The 20,921-nt window shown below is 60.0% G+C and overlaps 1 protein-coding gene across 3 annotated transcripts in view; it reads left to right on the top strand.

The window, feature by feature from the left end:
* Nucleotides 1-811: 811 nt before the first annotated feature.
* The window catches only part of SCARA5 (scavenger receptor class A member 5), a 42,691-nt gene continuing 22,581 nt past the window's right edge, over nt 812-20,921 (top strand). For 2 of the 3 annotated variants that reach the window (XM_072858170.1, XM_072858168.1), the window contains exons 1-4: nt 812-1,064; nt 2,394-2,515; nt 7,988-8,116; nt 17,815-18,489. In XM_072858170.1, coding sequence (XP_072714271.1) covers nt 2,404-2,515; nt 7,988-8,116; nt 17,815-18,489 — 916 coding nt within the window. In that variant the 5' untranslated portion in view covers nt 812-1,064; nt 2,394-2,403. The remainder of the gene's footprint in view (nt 1,065-2,393; nt 2,516-7,987; nt 8,117-17,814; nt 18,490-20,921) is intronic. The other variant, XM_072858169.1, reaches the window with a different exon arrangement.

The raw sequence follows: 20,921 nt of genomic DNA, 5'->3' as shown, positions 1-20,921 counted from the left end.
GCCCACCCCAAGGGGACAGCAGTCACCCTCCTGGTCGTGCCATGGGGCCAAGCCAGTTCCCCCCCACCCTGTAGAGATGTTGGAGGGTGCTTTGCTCTGCTCAGGACCAGGATGGGGTAGGGACACGGGGTGCTGGGGACCGGGCTACGAGCCCGAGCGCCCTGGGCTCGCTGCAGTGGGGAGCGGGCAGCACCCCACAGGCAGCGAGGGACTTGCGGCAGCACCTTAAAGCTTCCTCCCCACCTTGCCCCCTCCCAGGGGTTGACCCTAGTGGGTGCACATCTCGCACCGCTTTGCAGGGCCCACGCCAAGGCCAAGAGCAGCGGTGGGGTGGCTTGGGGTCAGCTCAGCTCCCTCTGGTCCTCCGTGCCTCAGTTTCCCCGTGGGCACAGAGGGGAAACTGCGGTTGCTCCTGCCCCCATCGTGGGCTGAGCTGGGCGGGAATTGGGCAGGGAAGGGAGAGCGAAAGGTGCCGAGACCCACCGGGGCTGGGACACGGACCGCCCCACGCACCCACCTCCTGCCCCAGGGGCGGGACTCTAGGGCTGTCCAGCCCACGCTGCGTCCCCCCGTCTCCCGGGGGAGCTCCCCCCCACCCCAAGCCGAGCGCACCCGGGGGTGCTCCTGCCCCGGCCCCCCCATCCCCGGCTCCCCGCGGCCGGGGCGGCCCGAGGCCGGCGAATGGGCGGCGTGGGCGGCCCCGGGAGGTGTTGGGGGGGGCTGGGAAAGGGGGGGTGGGGGGGGCGTGGGGAGCCCGGCCCCCCTCCCCTTCCCCGCCTACAAAACCCTCCCGGCCGAGCGGTCCTTGCTCACAGCCTCCCGGCTCCGCAGCCGCCCCGCCGGCTCCGCGCATCACCCACCCGCGGGGGCCCCCACCCACCCATGGGAGGCGGCCGGGGAGCGGCGGCCCCTCCGCGCCCGTGGAGAGCTGGCGGTGAGGTCGGGGGTTCCCCTTGCTGTCCTCGCCCCCCTGTCCCGGCCACCATGGCTCAGCCCGGGGACTGAGCCGGACGACGGGGGAAGGACCCACGGGAAACTCGCTCCCGCGTGGGGCCGCCCAGCAGGTGAGCGGCGTGGCGGCGGGGAGGGCGCAGGACACTTTCCGTGGGGAAAAGGGACACGCAGCTCCGGGAGAGGGGAGCGGGGTGGGGTGCGTGGGTGGACACCCCCCCCCCAGACACACGTGGGGTGGGCGCGGAGGGGGTCGGTGTGTCCCCGAGCATCCCTGCGTGGGGAGCCGCCACCCCCGGGCCCTGCCGCTGCACCCCCAGCCCTGACCTCCCCAGTGCGGCAAGACGCCCCGGTTACACGGGTGATGTCCCCCCCCGTGGGAGTGGGACCAGGGGCTGGGGATGCTGCTCCCGGCCAGGGAGGTCCCTGCCCAGTCTGCTCCCAGTGGGGCTGGTTTTGGCTGGGGTGGGGTGGGGGGGTGGCAGAAGCTGGGGGTCCCCACGGAGCACAGCACCCATGCGCTGACAGCGAGGGGCGGCTGGAGCTGGGGGAGTCGCAGGGGTGCAGGGGATGAGTTTGGGAGTGCTCAGCAGATCCCACTTAGCGGGTGATTTTAACTCCTTCCACACCAGAGCCCTGCTGGGGGCTGGGGGCTGACTCCCCCCCGGCCGGGTGCTGTGATAAAAACCTTGGTGGCAGAGGAGGCACAACCTCCCCAGGGCTGAAAATATTCACTGCGGGCATGGCCCTGTCCCTGGGACCAGCCTTCCTCCAGCCTCCTGACCAGAGAGGCAGTGACAGCAGGATCAGGCCCGTGGGGACAGCAGGCTTGGCTCACGCTCGGGGTGCTGGGGTATCTAGAAGTGGTGTAGGTGCAGGGGTACCCCAAGCCTTAGGGGTGAAACAGGTCCCGGGGGGCTCGCGTGCGTACGCTGAGCCCCCATCTCCCCAGCCCTGGGGAAGGACAGACGTCCAGGGCATGCCCGGAGCGGACACCAAGCAGGCTGGACATCTGCGGGCATGTGGCCGAGCGCGGGTGGGTGGTAGGAGCCCCTCCTTGGCCAACGAGCAAGGGGGCTTCTGTGTCGGGGGTGAGCATTTCGCCAAGCTGCAAGCATGCAGGCAGGGCTAGCGGGTGGTGGACCCATGGTGGACCCATGGTGGACCCTGGCCCTCGTTTGGGGCACTGCCAAGCCCAGCCTGGGCCACGGGCAAGTTAAGAAACCCCATGCTGAGATGTGGTGGTCAACTTTGCCAAGCGAAGAGCAGAGAGGTCCCTTGGCAGCAGGTCCATGTGCCCTGCGCCAGCCCACACCATGTTGCACTGGACCATGGTGCCAGAGCCATGCAGGGTAGGGGATTAGCCAGGATCGGGCCCCTGCCGTGTCGGGATGTACCGTAGCCACCAAGTACCACCTCACGTGCCTGTTCTGCTCCACCAGCAGCAGGAGGATGGAAAACAAAGCCATGTACCTTCACACCTTCAACGAGAGGGAGAACGGCTCCATCTTCGAGGAGCCCTTCGAGGGAAGGAACCTTTCCAAACTGAACCTCTGCGAGGACGGTGAGTCCCAGCTCCACGTACAGCTCGGTCTGGGGGGCTTTGAACCTGGTGGCAGAAACCTGGAGAGCTTCTGGGGGTACATGGGGACTTGGATTGCTCAGGGAGCAGCTCAGCAATTTGGCCCCCACGCAGGCAAAGGTGTCCGGCCTGAGTTTGGTGCTCAGCTCCAGCTGTGGGTCCCAGGGAACCAGAGCAGAGGAGCAGTCCCTGCCCCAGGAAGGTGGGGTGCCCAGGCTGGGGGTGCCTTGGTGGAAGTAGCACCATGATGAATGTGTGCGTCCCAAATGGAGCAGGAAACTTCTCCTCTGCTGCTGGCACAGCCTCACTGGGAGAAACACTCAGGAAATCCCATTGCAAAGAGGTTTCTGTGCCTCTGTGCCATCCCCCTTTTCTGGTCCAAGGTGGGGATGGCAGAGCCAGGGCACCATGGGCCTCTCGAGGTGCCCAGGATCTCATTTGGTTCTGCCACTGACCAGGGTTGTGCTCCAGGGAAAGCCACTTTGCTTGCTAAAGGTTAATTTTTTAGATTTGGGTTTGGTTTTTTTTTTCCCCTCCTCCAAGCCTCTGGCTCTCTTCCATGTGGAAGACCTTCCATGGTCCAGAGATGCCATGCGGTGGGACGGTAGTACCGGGGCTGTGCAGCGGGGCACAGTGGGACCTGCTTGCATTTCCCGTACAACTTTGCTAGCCTCTATCTCCACCGAAGACCTGCTGAGCTCTTTTCTGTTGTTCTTGCCCCATGAAATGCTGTCCGTGGTTCACCAGAACCAGGCTTGGTCCCCAAGCAAACAGCCCCGATGAATTTTTCCCGAGGCCTTTGCAGGGTGGGAGAGGCCAGGGTGTCAAATTTGGGTGCTCAAGCAGAGATGTGAGGTCCCCTTTGCTGGCAGCTTCGCTTAGAGACCTGTGGGGCTGCTGGGGAAACTGGTCTTGTTCTGAGCAGGCTTCCCAGCACTGCTGTCCCCCACCACAAGCATGGGATCGCGGTGACGGGGGACTCACCTTCCCTGTTTTAGGCACGTGAGACATCCCCGGGATGTGATGGAGAGCCCTGGGCGTTTCCAGAGGGCAGCCCGTGTGCCAGGATGGGCCCCATCCAGGCACTGAGCGAGCTGGGAACGCCCAAGCCCTGGCCAAATCGCTTTTGGATGCTTGCACAGTGCAGGTGGCTGGCGGTGGCCATTGCAAGAGGAGACGTGGTGCTGCTGTGTGGGTGTCTTCCCCCGCGATGGGGACAGCTCTGAGGCCAGAGGGTAGATTTCCCATCCAGGTGAAAGCTGAGTCTTGATGCCGTTCCCCAAACTTGATGTCACCTTGCAAGGGTCCCCCTGCTCTCAGCAGCATGTCTGCTCCTGCCTCTGCCCTGCTTGTAAAACCCAGCACCCACCCCACCTTCCTGCAGCACAAAGAGGGCCAGATCCTGCCCACGGGCTGTCCCCGTGCTCTGCCACCCTGCAAAGGTGGCAGGGAGGCGGTGGAGCCTGGAGGGAGCGATGCTGGAAGAGACGGGAGGGAAGCGTTGGTGTCTTCTAGGGCCAAGGCCACCGTCCCCAGCAGGGACCTTGCACTTGTGTGGAGCGATGGCAGGGAGGGTTCAGGGTATCTCCCCGGCTTTGGTATTTTTGTGGCAGGTTGCCCTGGGTCTCTCAGGGCAAATCTGCTCATCCATAACTCACCCCGATGCAGAGCCGGCTCTCCAAGGAACCTCATTCCCATGGGAGAGGCTGCTGGAAGGAGACTTGTGGGGCTGTGTCTGGTCTGCAGCCGCACAGGGCAGGGGCAAGGTCAACCCTGAGAGCTTCATCATGAGGAAGGGACCACCCGAGTCCCTCCTGGGCTCGTGGAAAATGCTCGGCGTGGGGCTGAGGACCGGTGCGGCAGCCTGCTGCTTGCCATGACCCCCAGGACAGCAGCCCTGGACCCCCCCGGGGCTCGGGGGGTGACAAGCCCTGGCTGCTTTCAGCTTCCCACCTTCTGCACCCCCACTGACCGGGCGGGCCACAGCTCCAGCTCCCCTGGGCATGGGCAGGGGGAAGAAATATTTGCTTTTCCCCTTGGTTACTGGCCGGAGCCCGCCCGTGGGCTCCTCGGAGCGGGCTGTTGTGAAAACCCTGCTTACGCAGCTGCGGTCCCTCCTGCTCTTCCGAGAGCAGCAAAGAGGAGTGGGTGGTTCGGGGCCCGGGGCCAGCTCCTCCCGGAGTCTCCCAGGACCTGATATAAGTGTTAATGTCAGAAAAATATTGCAGCTTTCCTCATTCTGAAACCCTCGGCTCCATCTGTTTGGCCGGTGACAGCAAATGGGAACCGCGTGCGGGTAATGAATTGCAGATGAGGGGTCCCGGAGGAGCGGCACCGCCTTTTGCACCTGAGCTGGGGCTCCTCGAGCACCCCCCATCCCCGCGGGATCCCCTCTGGGTGTCAGCGAACCTGACCTCAGCACTTTATCATTTTGGAGCTCCAAAATGGGGCTGAGTGAAGCGATACACCCAGCGTAACCCTTCACTGGCTGGAGGCTTTTGCAAGCCTCCCTGTCCTCCGGCAGGACAGACAGACGGGCTGTCAGCTGGGGAAGGGCAAGGGTGCAGTGGGGAAGGGTAGGGACACCCCCAAACCCGTTGTACCTCCATCTCTGGCACCCCAAGTGCCAGCTTGGTCCTGCAGGGAGCTGAGCTCCTGCCCCATGGATGGGGGGTGGGATGGGGTGAGGTCCCAAAGCCCAGCAGGGATGGTCTCGGCTGGAAGCGGGCATTGCTTTTGGCCACGGATGAGCGTGGTCTCCTCCCCAGGAGGTTTGGCTTCATGGCCACGATGCTTCCCCTGCCTCACCCTTTCCGCTGGGTTGATCCAGGCTCTGGATCGGTGCTACGCTGTGCCTCGGGGCTTAAAGGGCAGAGAGCAATGGGATGGAGGCACCCAAATGTCAAGGGGGTAGGAGTTTTGGACTCTTCCTCCACCTTTTGTGGTGACTCCTTGGGGACATCTCGGATCTGGCAAGGGGCAAAACCAAGCGGTGCTTGTTGACCCGGCATGAAGTTGCTGGTTCTCAGCTGCTCTCAGAAACTTTGTGTTTCTGTAAGGGTCCAACGGAAAAATCACAGAATCACAGAATCACAGAATCGTTTAGGTTGGAAAAGACCTTTAAGATCATCGAGTCCAACCGTAAACCCAACACTGCCAAGCCCACCACTACACCATGGCCCTAAGCACCTCATCCAAACGGCTTTTAAATACCCCCAGGGATGGGGACTCCACCACTTCCCTGGGCAGCCTGTTCCAGTGCTGGACAACCCTTTCCGTGCAGACATTTTTCCCAATATCCCATCTAAACCTCCCCTGGCGCAACCTGAGGCCATTTCCTCTCGTCCTATCGCTTCTTACCTGGGAGAAGAGACCGACCCCACCTCTCTACACCCTCCTCTCAGGCAGTTGTAGGGAGCGATGAGGTCTCCCCTCAGCCTCCTTTTCTCCAGGCTCAACACCCCCAGGTCCCTCAGCCGCTCCCCATCAGCCTTGTGCTCCAGACCCTTCCCCAGCTCCGTTGCCCTTCTCTGGACACGCTCCAGCCCCTCCATGTCTCTCTTGGAGTGAGGGGCCCAACACTGAACACAGCATTCGAGGTGCGGCCTCACCAGTGCCAAGTACAGGGGACGATCACTGCCCCAGTCCTGCTGGCCACACTACTTCTGATACAAGCCAGGATGCTGTTGGCCTTCTTGGCCACCTGGGCACACTGCTGGCTCATATTCAGGCGGCTGTCGACCAACACCCCCAGGTCCTTCTCTGCTGGGCAGCCTTCTAGCCACTTGTTCCCAAGCCTGCAGCGTTGCATGGGGTTGCTGTGGCCCAAGTGCAGGACCCAGCACTTGGCCTTGTTGAACCTCACACACTCGGCCTCAGCCCATCGACCCAGCCTGTCCAGGCCCCTCTGCAGAGCTTCCTACCCTCAGGACATCAACACTCCCACCCAACTTGGTGTCATCTGCAAACTGACTGAGGGTGCGCTCGATCCCCTCGTCCAGATCATTGATAAAGACATTAAACAGGAGTGGCCCCAACACAGCCCTGGGGACACCGCTTGTGACCGGCTGCCAACTGGAGTAATCTCCATTCCCCACCACTCTCTGGGCCCGGCCATCCAGCCAGTTCTTTACCCAGCGAAGAGGACACCCGTCCCAGCCATGGGCAGCCAGTTTCTCCAGGAGAATGCTGTGGGGAACCGTGTCGAAGGCTTCACTGAAGTCTAGACAGACAACGTCCACAGCCTTCCCTCATCCACTCGGCGGGTCACCTTGGCGTAGAACAAAAATGCAGGCACCCAAGGCCCTGCACCCCGTCCCAGAGCACGGGGTGACCCAGGGAGCCACGGCGTCAGGCTGAAGCGTCGCTGCAGCCTTGGGGCTGGGGACAGAGGGATGCAGGGTCTGCATCCAGATCAGGCTCCGGCTCCCACCTAAGACTATGACCTGGCCCAGATTTCAATATGGGCTCGAGCTTTGAACGTGTGCAAAGCCCAAAACCAGATGACTTCACTGCTGCTGGGTTCACGGCATGGGAGCCTTTCCTTCCCTTTTCTTTCCTTGCATTTTTCTCCCGGCTATTTTATTCCTAAAACCCAGCCTCCTTCGTGCACAGCTCTTGCTGCTCGTGGCAGCGTCGAAGAGGAGCTGGACCGCAGCTAGGGCAGGAGCGGGCAAGCAGGGGCTGGCAAGGATGTCAGGATCCAGGCATCTTAGAATCACAGAGTGGTTTGGGTGGGAAGGGACCTTCAAAAGCCATCCAGTCCAACCCCCTGCCACGAGCAGGGACATCTTCAACCAGAGCAGGTTGCTCAGAGCCCCGGCCAACCTGACCTGGAATGTTTCCAGGGATGGGGCATCGACCACCTCTCTGGGCAACCTGGGCCAGTGCCTCACCACCCTCAGCGTAAAACATTTCTTCCTTAGATCTAGTCTGAATCTCCCCTCTTTTCATTTAAAACCATCACCCCTTGTCCTGTCTTCCTCCATCCCCTTATTGCTGCCTGTCTCCTGCCTGGCAGGGAGAGTCCCAGGGCTGCAGGCAGGGGAGGCAGCGCATGGGGTGAAGGGTGGGAGCTGGAGGGGCGACAGCTCAGCCAGGGTGGGTGATGCTGATGTTTTCCTACCCCGGATCCCCACTGGACCCTTTGCACCCCTTTGCAACGCGGACCCATAGCACCAGCATGGGCAGGATCAGGCCTGCTCCTGCCTGCTTGCATCGCTGATGCTGTCGCGGCTGCACGTGAGCCTTTACCTGGGAGCGTGGGCTTGTGCCAGCATCGATGGTCCCGACTCGGGAAAAGCCGTGCAGATCGACACCAGGGCATGCAGAGCTGTCCCTGCACCCACGAGGCATTGCTGAAATTATATTTGCAATATTTTCTGCCGGTGAGAGATGGAGCCCAGGCGGGCTGGGTGCACGATGCTCTCCCTGACCCCCTGCTCTGTCCCCCAGGTCCCGGGCGGAGGATGAAGGCAGCAGGACGCTGCAGCTGGCTGGGCTCCTTGGCAGCGCTGAAGTATGCCGTGGTGGGACTCTACCTCCTCGTCTTCCTCATCCTCGTCGGGGTCTTCATCCTTGCAGGTAAGAGCTGAGCCTGGGTCCTCCCTCCGCGGTGCAGTGGTACCCCAGGGTGATGCTCGCCCGTGCAGGAGCTTGGTGCAATGTGAACCGGGTCTGGCTGTGGGCATGGGGCCATGTTTCTGCTGCCTCTGCAGAGGTGTTCGGGAGGGTTTTCCATGCCATCCAGGGGAGGAAAATATGGGATCCAGCAGAAGCGGGGCTCGGAGGCGATGCCTGCCTTGGTTTGCAGCCGCTGCTTCCAGCAGCGGCTGCAAACCAAGGCAGGCATCGCCTCCGAGCCCCGCTTCCAGCTCCCTGGGGACAACAACATGAGCCCATACTGGTTCCATACTGCACGTCTCGAGCGGTTTTGATTGAAGCTTTGAGGCTGGAGTCGCTGCAGGGTCTAAGCATCATGTCCTGAGGATGGAGAAGCTCAGGAGCCCCACGTTTGGGGCTTGAATCGCTCCCATCACTAGGTCACGGCTGCTGGGTTTGCACCGACCCCCCATTTTGCTTGGGGTAAGGATAAGCCCCGGCTCCATCAGCAATGGAGATGCAGGCAGCTCGTTATCCTTGCACAGCATATCCCGCACGTGCCGGCAAGGCTCCTGCCTCCCCTCTCCAGCTTTTTAGCGAGCGCAGGGATGGGAAAGCTGCTCGCAAATGCCTGTAATTGCTCCCAGCCCCGGCGTACGCATCCCATGTGGTCCGCGTCACTGCCGGCTTGTTTTCCCCCTCCTCGTCGTGCTGGAAGCAGTTTGGGAAGATGCCTGGTTTAACCCACGGTCCCTGTACCCCCCCCCCCCGCCTTGCACCCGTACCACCCCTGTGTGGGGCTCTGCTGGGTGGGGGGGCTTGGATGGGTGCCGCAGCGGGCGCGGGTGGGAAATGCCACCACCAAGGACCAGCTCCTCGCTTCCCACCCACCTCCTTCCCAGCTTTAACCCCAGCGTCCATGGGGGGAGGATATAGGCCCCCCCTTCCCAACCCCAAATCTCCCCTAGCTGCTCTCCAGGGCTGGGCAGGGCTGAGCGCTGCCTCCGCACCCATCCCTTCGGGACGATTTTCTGTGCCTTGCCTGTGCCTTGCCTGCTGCAGGCAGCTGGGGGGGTGGCGGATTTCATCTTCAACCTCAGCTGCGGTAACGGCAGCAGCGTGCAGGCAGGCCGTGTCTTTTGCAAAGGGTGGATTTAGCTTTTTCCTGGGCTGGCGAAGGGACGGCGAAGGTTTTGCTGGAATTTCGAAGCCTCTCCCACTTATTTCTTGCATTACATTGTTTTAATGTTGTTGTTGGCCCGCGAAACCCTGAGCGAGGGATGCTGTGAATTGTGCAAAGAGCTCGGGACAGGCGCTCTTGTCCTGAGCTGAGCAACAGCTGCTCACCCGAAAGCAGCTCCAGCAATAACAATAACATTATGGCATCGGCCGATGGCGGGGAGAGCTGGAGGCTCACGGTCACGGGCATCTTCAAAGCCCCACCTCCTGGAGTCCCGTGACTGGCAGCATTTCAGCTTTCAATAAGACCCCAGGAAAACCACCTTACCCCCCCCCGGGGCTGTGGACTGCAATCTTGGAAAAGCAAGGCAAAATGAAGACAGAAATAATCTCCTTCGTTACTGCTTTCTGCATGTCTTGAACTTTAAGCCAAGCCTCTGGCTTTGGATGTAGCTGACTCAAGCGCTGGAGCCAGTCGTGCCGACTGCGGATGCCCGGAGCTGTCTTATCACATCAAGGAAAACCACAGGCACAGGCTGGTCTTGCAACATGAAGAAGAGCAGCTCATGAACCAGAGACCGCATCCAGCTAGGAGCCACGTGTAGCCCAGGGAGACAGCCCCGATGGGCCCCGGCCTCGGGTGTCTGTGGCTGAAACCTCAACGTTGGAGCTGATGGTCCTCCGAGGATGGGGACTGGGTATTCCTGCGCACCCTTAACCACGGAGGGCTTGCTTTTCCCATGGAAAATCCCGCTTTGTGCTACTGGAGACCAGACGCCGGCTTGCCAAAGCTGAGACCTTCTGCCCAGCATCCCTCGTCTCCCGTCAGAGGGGAAGGCGCACAGAAAGATACGCAGCGTTTAGTGAAGCGGACTTGCTCTCAGCTGCTCCGTGGGCTGGGGGGAGCCGACCGCCGTGCTGTGAGAGGAACGTCGCCGTTTGATGCCATCCCTGGCCTCCCACAGCCGCGGCGAGGTCCCTGCTCAGAGCAGGTCCCATCTGGAGCAGACACCGTCCCACCCGGGGTATACGAGTGTCCAGCTCATTCCCAGACCTGATGCTTTTTGGAGAGGGACGTGGGAGCTGTGATACCCCAGCTGCTCCCCAAAAAGCACCTCTCACCATCCTGTCCAGGCAAGGGTGATGGGGAAACCGTGCCCCTGGTCCATGCCCTCCGCTGCCAGCATCCCTTCATCGCCAGGCCAGCAACACAGAACGGGGACACTCTGCCTCGCTTGCTCTGCCGCTTCCCATCCCGCCCGCGGAAAAGGAGGAAAACTCCCAAAAGCCTCCCTGGAAAGCGTGCACGCGTGCAAACACGCGCAGAAACACGCACGTGTGTGCAACCACACGCTTGCACACCCCGCGGTGCTTCCCAGCAGGGCTGGGGCATTGCGGGGGAAACCAACCCCCGCAGAGAACCGGTGTCCCCGGCACATGAACCCGGTGTTTTTGGCGAGGCAGCTCCCCCAGGCATCGTTTTGACTGCGACTCACAAGGCGCTCCATGGAAATGGGTTAGAAAATGAGCAAACTGCTAAAAATACTGTGAACCACCTTGGAGCTGCGGAAACAGGATGTTTTCAGCAACAGAGCCGGGGTGGTTTCAACGCGACGTGCTTTTAATATCCTCTCTTGCAAGCCTGGCAGCAGTTTTCTGGCTCCTGGGGACGCGCACTCCCTTTCTCCCTGCCCCTGACCCCCCCCCAATCCACTAGAAAGGCACCTAGCCCAAGGTCAGGGCTCCGGTCTTGGCTTTTTTGCAAAGTCCAGATTAAATCCCAGCTGCCTGCGTGCTCAGACCTGCGCTTTGGTGTTTGAACCCAAATCCCCGCCTGGCTCCATGCCCGGGCACCCTGGGCACCCAGCCCTGAGCTGCTCTGCAGCAGCAGCGGGAGGCCAGGCAGGGCTCGTTAGGACACAGCTAATGAGCCAAGCAATTTCGTTTGGGCATCTGAATTGTGCGTATGGATGGGCGTCCGACCTGCACCCCATCTCCCTGCTCGTATTTGCATTGAGAGGGGGCCACGTTTCCACGCTTGGCACTCCCGCATGCCTGGCAGAAGCATCCAAGGAAACGAGCACCCTCCGTTTCAAGAGCTGTCGCCCCAAAACTCGTGCTCCGAGGATGCCAGCGGAGATGAAGGCAACAGACCCGGCCCCACGGCCAGCCATCGCACGATGCTCCCCCATCAGCTCCGGCGCAAACTCCTCCTGCTCCCCGTGAGCTGGCTCCAGAGCAGGTCTGTGCCTGCAGCCGGTGTCTCCGTGGGACGCGGAACAAACCTGAGCTGCCGAAAAGCTGCCGGCAGCGGGACCCTCCATCCCCGTGCCTCGGCTGATAAGCCCTGACACTCATGCCGGAGCCGAGTGCTGGCTGCTCCCCGTCCAGCCCATCCTTTTACCCAAATCCTGAAGCTGTTTTTCCCCAGCCCAGGGCTTGGTTTCCACCCTTTCCGAAATGCTGGAGGGAGATGCTCTCGCGCAGGGCTGGCGTCGTAGGATGTTGGGCTCGTATTTGGGCTGGAGGTTTGGGATGCCCGGACCCGGTGCCGTTGTGCATCCAGTCGCGCGTTGAACCTCACCTCCAGCATCTGCCCGACTTTTATTTCTAGATAAAAGAAATAAAAATAGAAGTTTTTATTTCTATAGAAATAAAAAAATAAAACCCAGGGGAGCCGGTCGCAATACCTCGGGGCTCATAGCTGGGTCCAAATCGTCAGCAGCGCTTCCAGCTTGGAGACCAAACTGAGGGGTCCTGCAAGACTTTGCCTGTAGCCTCTGGGTTTTCTGCAGCCCCGTAACGCCGCAAAAGTCGGATTGCCAAGGACGGTGAAAACATCTGTATTCAACATGCACGCGTCTGCTTTGCAGCATCACCGTGAGCCTAAAAGGGGGGGGAGGAGAGAGATTTGGGGTGCAGGCGAGGGTGCAGGTGCCTGTACACGCTCATGGTGCACGGCTGCACCCGGGAGCGGGTCCCGGCGGCAGTGACGGCGTGCAGTGCCGCGGTGCGCGTGCACGGCTGCGCGTGTGCGTGCTCGTCCCCTCTGCAAGGCTCCTCCGGGACAAGTGACATGAAAATTATTAGCGGGAGCGCGAGGGCACGGGTCACATCTTTCCTTAACTCCGGCAAAGCGGCCATTTCCATCAAGGCTTGATTACCTCTGCCAGAGCCGATGGCCCGCAGGCACGAAACGCTCCCCCGGGGCAAGCTGGGAAGAGCTGCCCGTGCTCCCCGGCGTGCAAAAATGTGTGTGAGCGTGAGTGTGTGTGTGTGCACAGCTCAGGGTGCGCGTGCACAGGTTGCGACGCAGATGTGCATGCCCACTGGCATCATGCTGTGTGCATATACGCATGCATATATATAAATATATGTATATTTAGTAACCTCAAGGCACTTCTCGCCCTGGGCTTTTCCAACCTTCCTGCGGCGAGCTGTTACACACCTTACCCACGTGAAACCCCCTCCTTCTCTCTCTCTCGGGCTCTACTTTGCCACCTTTTTTCGATGCCCATTACCTTTTTAGCACGTTTCACACCCCTGCGCACGACGGCGGGCACGTGTGCAAGGCGTGACCTGGCACGGGGCTGGCGCTGCTCCGTTCGGCAGCGGCAGAAGGGCCCGGAAGGGGTTTTGGGATAGGACCGTGGGGTTCTTGCAAACCTTTTCTCCTTGAAGCACCGGTGGGGACAGCAGCCAGGAAGATGGCACGTCCCCAAAAGAAAGAGCGGGGCGAGCAGCTGCTCGTGGAGCGCTTTGGGGACCATTAGGTCACCCCCGGCGCTGCCGGGCCTGGGGCTGCAGCTGGCGGTGGGCGATATTTAGGGTGCCTGCAGCAGGGAGGGTGTCTGTGCTGGGTGCACGTGTGTGTGCGTGTGTGTCCATGTGTGCCTGGGCGTGCGTCTGTGCTGGGTGCATGTGTGCGATTGCCTGTGTGTGCGTGTGCTGGGTGCGTGTGTGTGCAGATTCATGCATGTGCGTGCGTGTGCAGGGTGCATTTGTGTGCGAATGCGTGCATGTATGTGCGTGTGCTGGGTGCATTTGCATGCGTGCACCACGTGCAGGTGTGTGCGTGTGCTGTGCGCGTCTGTGTGTGGGCACTGGGTGCACGTGTGCTGTGTGCATTCCCATCTCTGCACCACGTGCACGCACGCGTGTGCGCTGTGTGCACTTTTGTGCGCGCGCTGTGTGCACGCGTGTGTGTCCGTACGTGCTGTGTGCACTCGGGTGCACGCGCGTGTGTGTGCTGCGCGCATTCGGGTGCGTGCACTCTGCGTGCGTGCACGTGTGTGCTGCGTGCATGCGTATGCGTGCATCTGTGCTTGTGTTCACTGCGTGTGCGTGTGCTGTGTGCATGCACGCGCGCCTGTGCATAAGTATCTGTGCTGCGCACACGCCTGCACGCCCAGTAATCCAGGGGGCAATGGTCAGTGACCTGCCGCACCACTTAGACACTCACAAGTCTACGGGGCCTGATGAGATCCACCCGAGTACTGAAGGGACTGGCAGAAGCGCTCACCAAGCCCCTTTCCATCCTTTACCAGCAGTCCTGGCTCACCGGGGAGGTCCCAGCTGACTGGAGGTTAGCAAATGTGACGCCCGTCTACAAGAAGGGCCGGGAGGAGGACCCGGGGAACCTGGGGAAGGTGCCGGGGAAGCTGAGGGAGCAGATCATCCCGAGTGCCGTCACACGGCATGTAGAGGATAACCAAGGGATCAACCCAGCCAGCACGGGTTCAGGAAAGGCAGGGCCTGCTTGACCAACCTGATCTCCTTCTACAAGGTGACCCGCCGAGTGGATGAGGGAAGGCTGTGGACGTTGTCTGTCTAGACTTCAGTGAAGCCTTCGACACGGTTCCCCACAGCATTCTCCTGGAGAAACTGGCTGCCCATGGCTGGGACGGGTGTCCTCTTCGCTGGGTAAAGAACTGGCTGGATGGCCGGGCCCAGAGAGTGGTGGGGAATGGAGATTACTCCAGTTGGCGGCCGGTCACCAGCGGTGTCCCCAGGGCTGTGTTGGGGCCACTCCTGTTTAATGTCTTTATCAATGATCTGGACGAGGGGATCGAGCGCACCCTCAGTCAGTTTGCAGATGACACCAAGTTGGGTGGGAGTGTTGATCTCCTGAGGGTAGGAAGCTCTGCAGAGGGACCTGGACAGGCTGGGTCGATGGGCTGAGGCCGAGTGTGTGAGGTTCAACAAGGCCAAGTGCTGGGTCCTGCACTTGGGTCACAGCAACCCCATGCAACGCTGCAGGCTTGGGGAAGAGTGGCTGGAAAGTGCCTGGTGGAAAAGGACCTGGGGGTGTTGGTCGACAGCCGCCTGAATATGAGCCAGCAGTGTGCCCAGGTGGCCAAGAAAGCCAATGGCATCCTGGCTTGTGTCAGGAATAGTGTGGCCAGCAGGACTGGGGCAGTGATCGTCCCCTGTACTGGGCACTGGTGAGGCCGCACCTCGAATGCTGTGTTCAGCGTTGGGCCCCTCACTCCAAGAGAGACATGGAGGGGCTGGAGCGTGTCCAGAGAAGGGCAACGGAGCTGGGGAAGGGTCTGGAGCACAAGGCTGATGGGGAGCGGCTGAGGGACCTGGGGGTGTTGAGCCTGGAGAAGAGGAGGCTGAGGAGAGACCTCATCGCTCCCTACAACTGCCTGAGAGGAGGGTGTAGAGAGGTGGGGTCGGTCTCTTCTCCCAGGTAACAAGTGATAGGATGAGAGGAAATGGCCTCAAGTTGCGCCAGGGGAGGTTTAGACTGGATATTGGGAAATTTTACTTCACTGAAAGGGTTGTCCAGCATTGGAAGAGGCTGCCCAGGGAAGTGGTGGAGTCGCCATCCCTGGGGGTATTTAAAAGCCGTTTGGATGAGGTGCTCAGGGCCATGGTGTAGTGGTGGGCTTGGCAGTGTTGGGTTTACGGTTGGACTCGATGATCTTAAAGGTCTTTTCCAACCTAAACGATTCTGTGATTCTGTGTGCGCGCGTGAGCTGCGTGCGCACATTTATGCGTGTGCTCCAGGCTCCCAGCAGCTCTACAACTCGCCAGCTCCCAGCTCTTGATTTCATGCAAAGAACAGAAACCAAGAAGGGCCTTACGGGCCCATGACGCCCACGTTCTGCTCCTCCGGCTCGGCCCTGCTCCCACAACTTTGCCTGCTGACCGGGGCGATGTCCGTGCCTCTGCCTTTCAGCAGGATTAGTCCGTCCTACAAAGCCGGCAAGTGGAAAGCGGGAAGCAGAAGATTTGGGAGGCAGGAGAGCTGCTGGCACGCACGCGTGTGCACGCACAGAGCAGCCCGAGGCTGGAGGTGTTGCTGCTTGGAAGCTTCCCGGCGTGGTTTTGGCTGTGGGATGCTCCGGAGCAGCCTCGGTTGCTCTCGGGTTGGTGGCTGCGGTGCCAGGGCTGGGCAGAGGAGAGCCGTGGGGATCCCAGCTGCTTATTGGAAGTGATTTTGGGGAATTTGGGGAACTCCGCAGGCTTCGCGATTAACCACAGGTGCAAAGGGAGGAGCTCGCCTGTGCTTCCTAGCCCTCGGCCACTGCAGGACCTGAGATTTGGGTTATTTCTCCTTGTGCTGGCCACACAGGGTTACATTTCCCCTTGGTTCCATTGCAAGAAAGCCACGGTTGTCTCCACACCCATCACGGGCACCCTGGGTCCCGAAAGACTTGACGGAGCAGCTTTGGTCACCCACGCAGAAGGCAGCAGCACCCACCCCTTCACCAGCCCCGTGGCGACTTTTCCCAAGGTCTTTCCTTGCCACTTGTCCCCTCTCAGGGTGGCCTTGGGCACGTCACTTGGTTGTTGTCCCCGTTGTGATCCCCCACAGGCAAAGGCTCCCCCGAGACGGTGCCTGGCACAGCAGGAACGGGTGATAACCGGTGACATTGAGACGTCCCCCCTGCAGCGATGCAGGTGACAAGCAGGGATGTGCAGAGGGGACCCAACAACGTCACCATGCCCCAGGAGGAGAGCTCCGAGCTGGCACGCTGCAACCCAGCCTGGGAAGCTGAGACAGTCCAGCAGCAGGATTAATTAACGGGGGGTAATTAATGGAGGAAAGATGCCTTCAGTGCCTGGAAGATTCTCAGCTTCCCCGTTAGGGCACCCGCCAGCCCGTGGCAGAGCTGGGGGGCGGCTGCTCACCCCACGGTGCTCCCAGAGCCCCCTCTCCGGGCAAGACGGGTCCTCCCGGTCCCCCCCACCCACTGCGGGTGGCCCCGCGTGGCTGGAGCCCTTCACATGTGCACGGCTGCTTTCGCCCTCTCCTTACACTCCTGCGATTTTAATTCAAACCAAATGGCTTCACTCCGTTTCTCCTCCGTGGAAATGAGGGGCTGAGCTGCCAGGCCGGTCCCGCGCCAGCCCGCAGCATCGTGCCAGCCAAAGCCCCACCACAGCTTAAAGTACAATAGGGATTATTATTTTTTTTTTTTTTTTTAAATCTCATTATTCATGTTGGTTTGGCTTTGAGTCCCCACTCCGGGCTGCCTTGGAGACCTAGCATCAACGCAAGGCAGAGGGAGGAGATGATATTCCCTGCCTGGATCAGCATTTTTGGGGTGCACCAAGGCGTGATGGGGTCCAGGATCGGGCTTTACTGGGTGCTACTGGGCTTGCTGGGCAGGGGCTTGCGGGGCTCCCCAGCACAGAGCAGTGCTCGGAGCCACAGAGAGCAAGAGATTCCTCCCAAATTTCCAGGTTCCCTCTCCGAACCCCATCTCGGTGCTCCGGGAGCTGGTGCGAGGCCAGGAGAGGTTTGGGTGGGTGCCTGGGTGGCCGGGAGCTCTCTCTCACAGGGGATGCAGAGGCAGGGGGTGAAGGATGCTCCTGAGCTGGGGTGGGTTTCCTCCCTCCTGCCCTCCCCTGGGAAGAGCCCTGGCAGCCCCGGGATGTGGGATGCGGTACTTGGAGGCTGACAGCAAACCGCACCCAGAGCCGCGGAGACCGGCTGAGCCAGCCTGATGGTCTTCATTAGAGAGCAAGGGGCTGAGCTCAAGCCCAGGATCAGCGGCCAGAAGGGAAACCTGATTGTTAAAATGAGGATTAAAACCTCAGTGGAGGAAGAAGCAGTTTTTAAGGTCTGTTTTTAGGAAAGGGAAGCGGATGCTGGTAGCAGCCAGTCCTCTGACCAAAGGCAAACACGAGCCGGGCGAAGCCACGAGGCAGAGCTTTGTAGCATCGTGACCCATCTGGCAAAGCCCAGAGCCACCCTGAAGCCCAGAGCTGCTGGGGGCCTTTGCTGTCCTTCCTGAGCGAGGTGTCTCCTTCTCCAGACCTTCAGCAACCAACCTCCTTCTCCAACCATGGAGAAAACTGTGGGGCCAAAGAGGGGCTGATGGGATGAACCTTTTGGGGTATGAGGTTGGGCTTCCACCTCCAAGCACCAAGGAACAGGGGGATGTCCAAGTGCTCCTTGGCAGGAGATGGGGTTGCACCTCTCAGGAGGGTCCCCACCTCCATGGGGTGGTTTCTAATGCCCCACTCTTCTCCATCTCTTTCAGTCTCCAGACCGCAGACTTCCCCCGAGGACCTGAAGGCGCTGATGGGGAATGTCAACCGCCTCAACGAGAGCTTTCGGGACATGCAGCTGAAGCTGCTGCACCTACCTCTGAAGGGGGACGTGCTGGATCACATCTGGAGGCTCCAGGACCTCCTGCAGAACCACTCGGACTCCTTGTTCCTCATGACGGGGTCACTGCAGAAGCTGGAAGGGCTTCTCTGGAGCCTGCAGACTCAGGCCAGCCAAACCGACAAGGCAGTGTCCAACCTCTGGGACAGTTTGACCCAGCAGAGCGACGCGGCTCAGCAGGAGATGTACAAGCTCTCCGTGGAAGGCAACAGCAGCCGGCTGCTGCTGCAGCATCACGACCACCTCCTGAGCCACCTGGACAGCAGGGTGGAGAGCCTGAGCGACCAGGTGATGGCCATGAACGGGGCCATGGACACCATGAACAGGACCTTCTCCTACGACGTGAACATCCACCATACCCGCATCCAGGACCTGCAGGTGCTGATCAGCAACGCTACCGAAGATGCCCGGCAGATGCGCCTCATCCACATTGCCATGGAGGAGCAGCTGAAGCACGAGCTGGCCATCCTCAACAACGTGACGGAGGACCTGCGGCTGAAGGACTGGGAGCACTCCGTCGCCCTGAAGAACATCTCCGTGATACGGGGTAAGCTGAGCACCTCTTGTAAGCAGCTCCCTGGCTGGTGCATGAAGCTGTTGTGAGGAGCGGGGTGTCCTTGGTGCTTTGGGTGGTGGTCCCTGTGGCATGGGGATGTGCTGTGGGGATGTCTCAGGTACTCTTTGGTGTATCAAATCCACCAGGCACCACTGTTTAGGTGTCTGTGGTGTTCAGGTGTCTCCATCACCTTGGACCCTTGGACTCTTGGACTCTCCAAACGCTCCTCTGTCCATGTTAGGAAGAAAGTTCCCAAGGTTCCTTCAAAGATGCCGTGAAAAAACTCTGCCAGGTCCCTCCTGACCATGAAAGTGAACCACACCGAGCGTGGCAGAGACAGTGGCTTTTTGCCCTGCTTCATACTGCAGTGATCAAGCAGGAGGCTGCCCACCAGGACCCTCTATCATCATCAATTGCATAATTTGCTTTACCGTACATCCCCTTAACTCCATTTTCCCCATCCCATCTTCTCCTCCTTTACCACCCTCAGCCCCTCACAAATCATAGAGTCATAGAGTCACAGAGTGGTTTGGGTGGGAAGGGACCTTCAAAGGCCATCCAGTCCAACCCCCTGCCACGAGCAGGGACATCTTCAACCAGAGCAGGTTGCTCAGAGCCCCGGCCAACCTGCCCTGGAATGTTTCCAGGGATGGGGCATCGACCACCTCTCTGGGCAACCTGGGCCAGTGCCTCACTGCCCTCGTCATGGTGAAATAAACAACCCATCCCTGCTAACTCTTAACCATTGACTCTAGTTTCGCTGATCCCCTTTTTTTGGTATTTATATGATTGCCTCGCTAATCCCTCCCTCAGTCTGCTAAGCATCTACTCCCTTTTTCTTAATTATCTGCAAGGTCCAGCCATTTGTCACACCATTATCTCATGAGCGTAGCTGTACGGCCAGGGTTAACCATCTGCTTGGACATTTCTTCCTCTCTAATGTCAGGAATTTCCAGATGTTTCATATCTTACTGTCCTGCTGCTGTGGGATCCCCCACTTCTCTGCATCCCACAGCACAGATCTCCTAGGACAGCTCAGCTCCAAGGGGACCAGCTCAGGTGGAGATGCCTGCACTGGAGAAACCCGTGTCTGCTGTGGTGGACCTCAGTCCAGTTGCTTGATGTGACTGGGAGAGGAGGGTTCCTCTGTGCTGCACCAAGGGAGAGGTGGCTTTTGCTTCAAAGATCTTAGAGGCTAAAATAGAGGGAACGAAGGGAGCTGCGCTCCTTGGGAGCAGCTTGGCTTTGTGGGATGATGGCAACGGGAAAGGATTGGGCTCTTCAGGAACAGGGGCAGCCGGACAGGGCTGTGATGGGAGCCAGCAAAGTCATGAGCATCTTCGTGATTTATGGCACAAGAGCAAGGGGGGACCCGACGAAATGGTGGGCAGCAAGCCCAGAGGAGGCTCAGCCCTTTCCCACATGCCACCTTTTCACCCAGCTGGAGCTCCTTGCTGCAGGACTTTGTGGAGGCAGAAACCCAAGCGGGTCCAAAAGGAGCTGGATAAATTCACGCAGGACACATCTGTGGCTGTTAAATGATCACAGTCCCAGCGAATGAACTGGCTGTGGGAGGGGGAAAAAAAAACATGAAGAAACACAGAGGAGCCCAGTGCAAGCTCTTGGGGGCAGAGCAAGAGGTTGGGGGGCAGTTGCTGTCCTGCTTCTAGGCTGTTGGTTTGCACCTGCGGAGATGCAACGGGCTGTTGCTCATTTCTGGTGCTTCCAGCTGAAATACCAGATGGGGAAGGAAGGGGTTGAAGCCAAGGTACTTGCTCCTTCTGGCTGTCTGCTGAGCTGAGAGAGGACAGATGTGGTTTGAACCGCAGCAGCTACATCTCCCCATCCAGGCCAACCATCACCCTTGGGTACCGGCAGCTCACTGGGGTCATTTCCCTGGTCCTTGGGGGACGTTGGCTCCCAATGCCTGGTTCGGGGCTGCTGGGACCGTGTTGCACCCACTGCTTTGAGGTTTTCATAGCTGCCCACTCACCCCCATGCCCTCTCTTCCTCCCACTGCCATGGGGAGGACCTCACCCTCTCTTGGATGAAGCCGCTGAGGAGGGGGACTGTCACGGAGGCCGACACCTATGTGCCATGTTACTCCGATTAACATGAGCAGAAAGCAAAACAAATCCCCTCCCAACGGCACCTGATTTATCAGCCGCTGCTCTGACACATTCCTGGCAGCCCCCACCTCCCTCTCTCCCCATCCCTCCTCCCTCCCCGCTTTCTGTCGGCAGCGATGGGTCGTGGATAATTTAGGAGCCTTGTGCCCAGCTGGCTTTACCCCGGCTCCAAATGTCCTTGGGTGAATCCACCATGCTCCCGGCTGGATTTGCAAGCAGAGCTGCCTGCTTGGGCGTGCATTTTCCTTCCCCCAAGACCTTAGCTACTCTGGGCTCTGGCTTTTTGAGGCTGTT

The sequence above is a fragment of the Ciconia boyciana genome, chromosome 3, assembly GCF_034638445.1.
Source record: "Ciconia boyciana chromosome 3, ASM3463844v1, whole genome shotgun sequence".
Classification (NCBI taxonomy): Eukaryota; Metazoa; Chordata; class Aves; order Ciconiiformes; family Ciconiidae; genus Ciconia; species Ciconia boyciana.
This window is presented reverse-complemented; position numbering and strand designations above follow the sequence as displayed.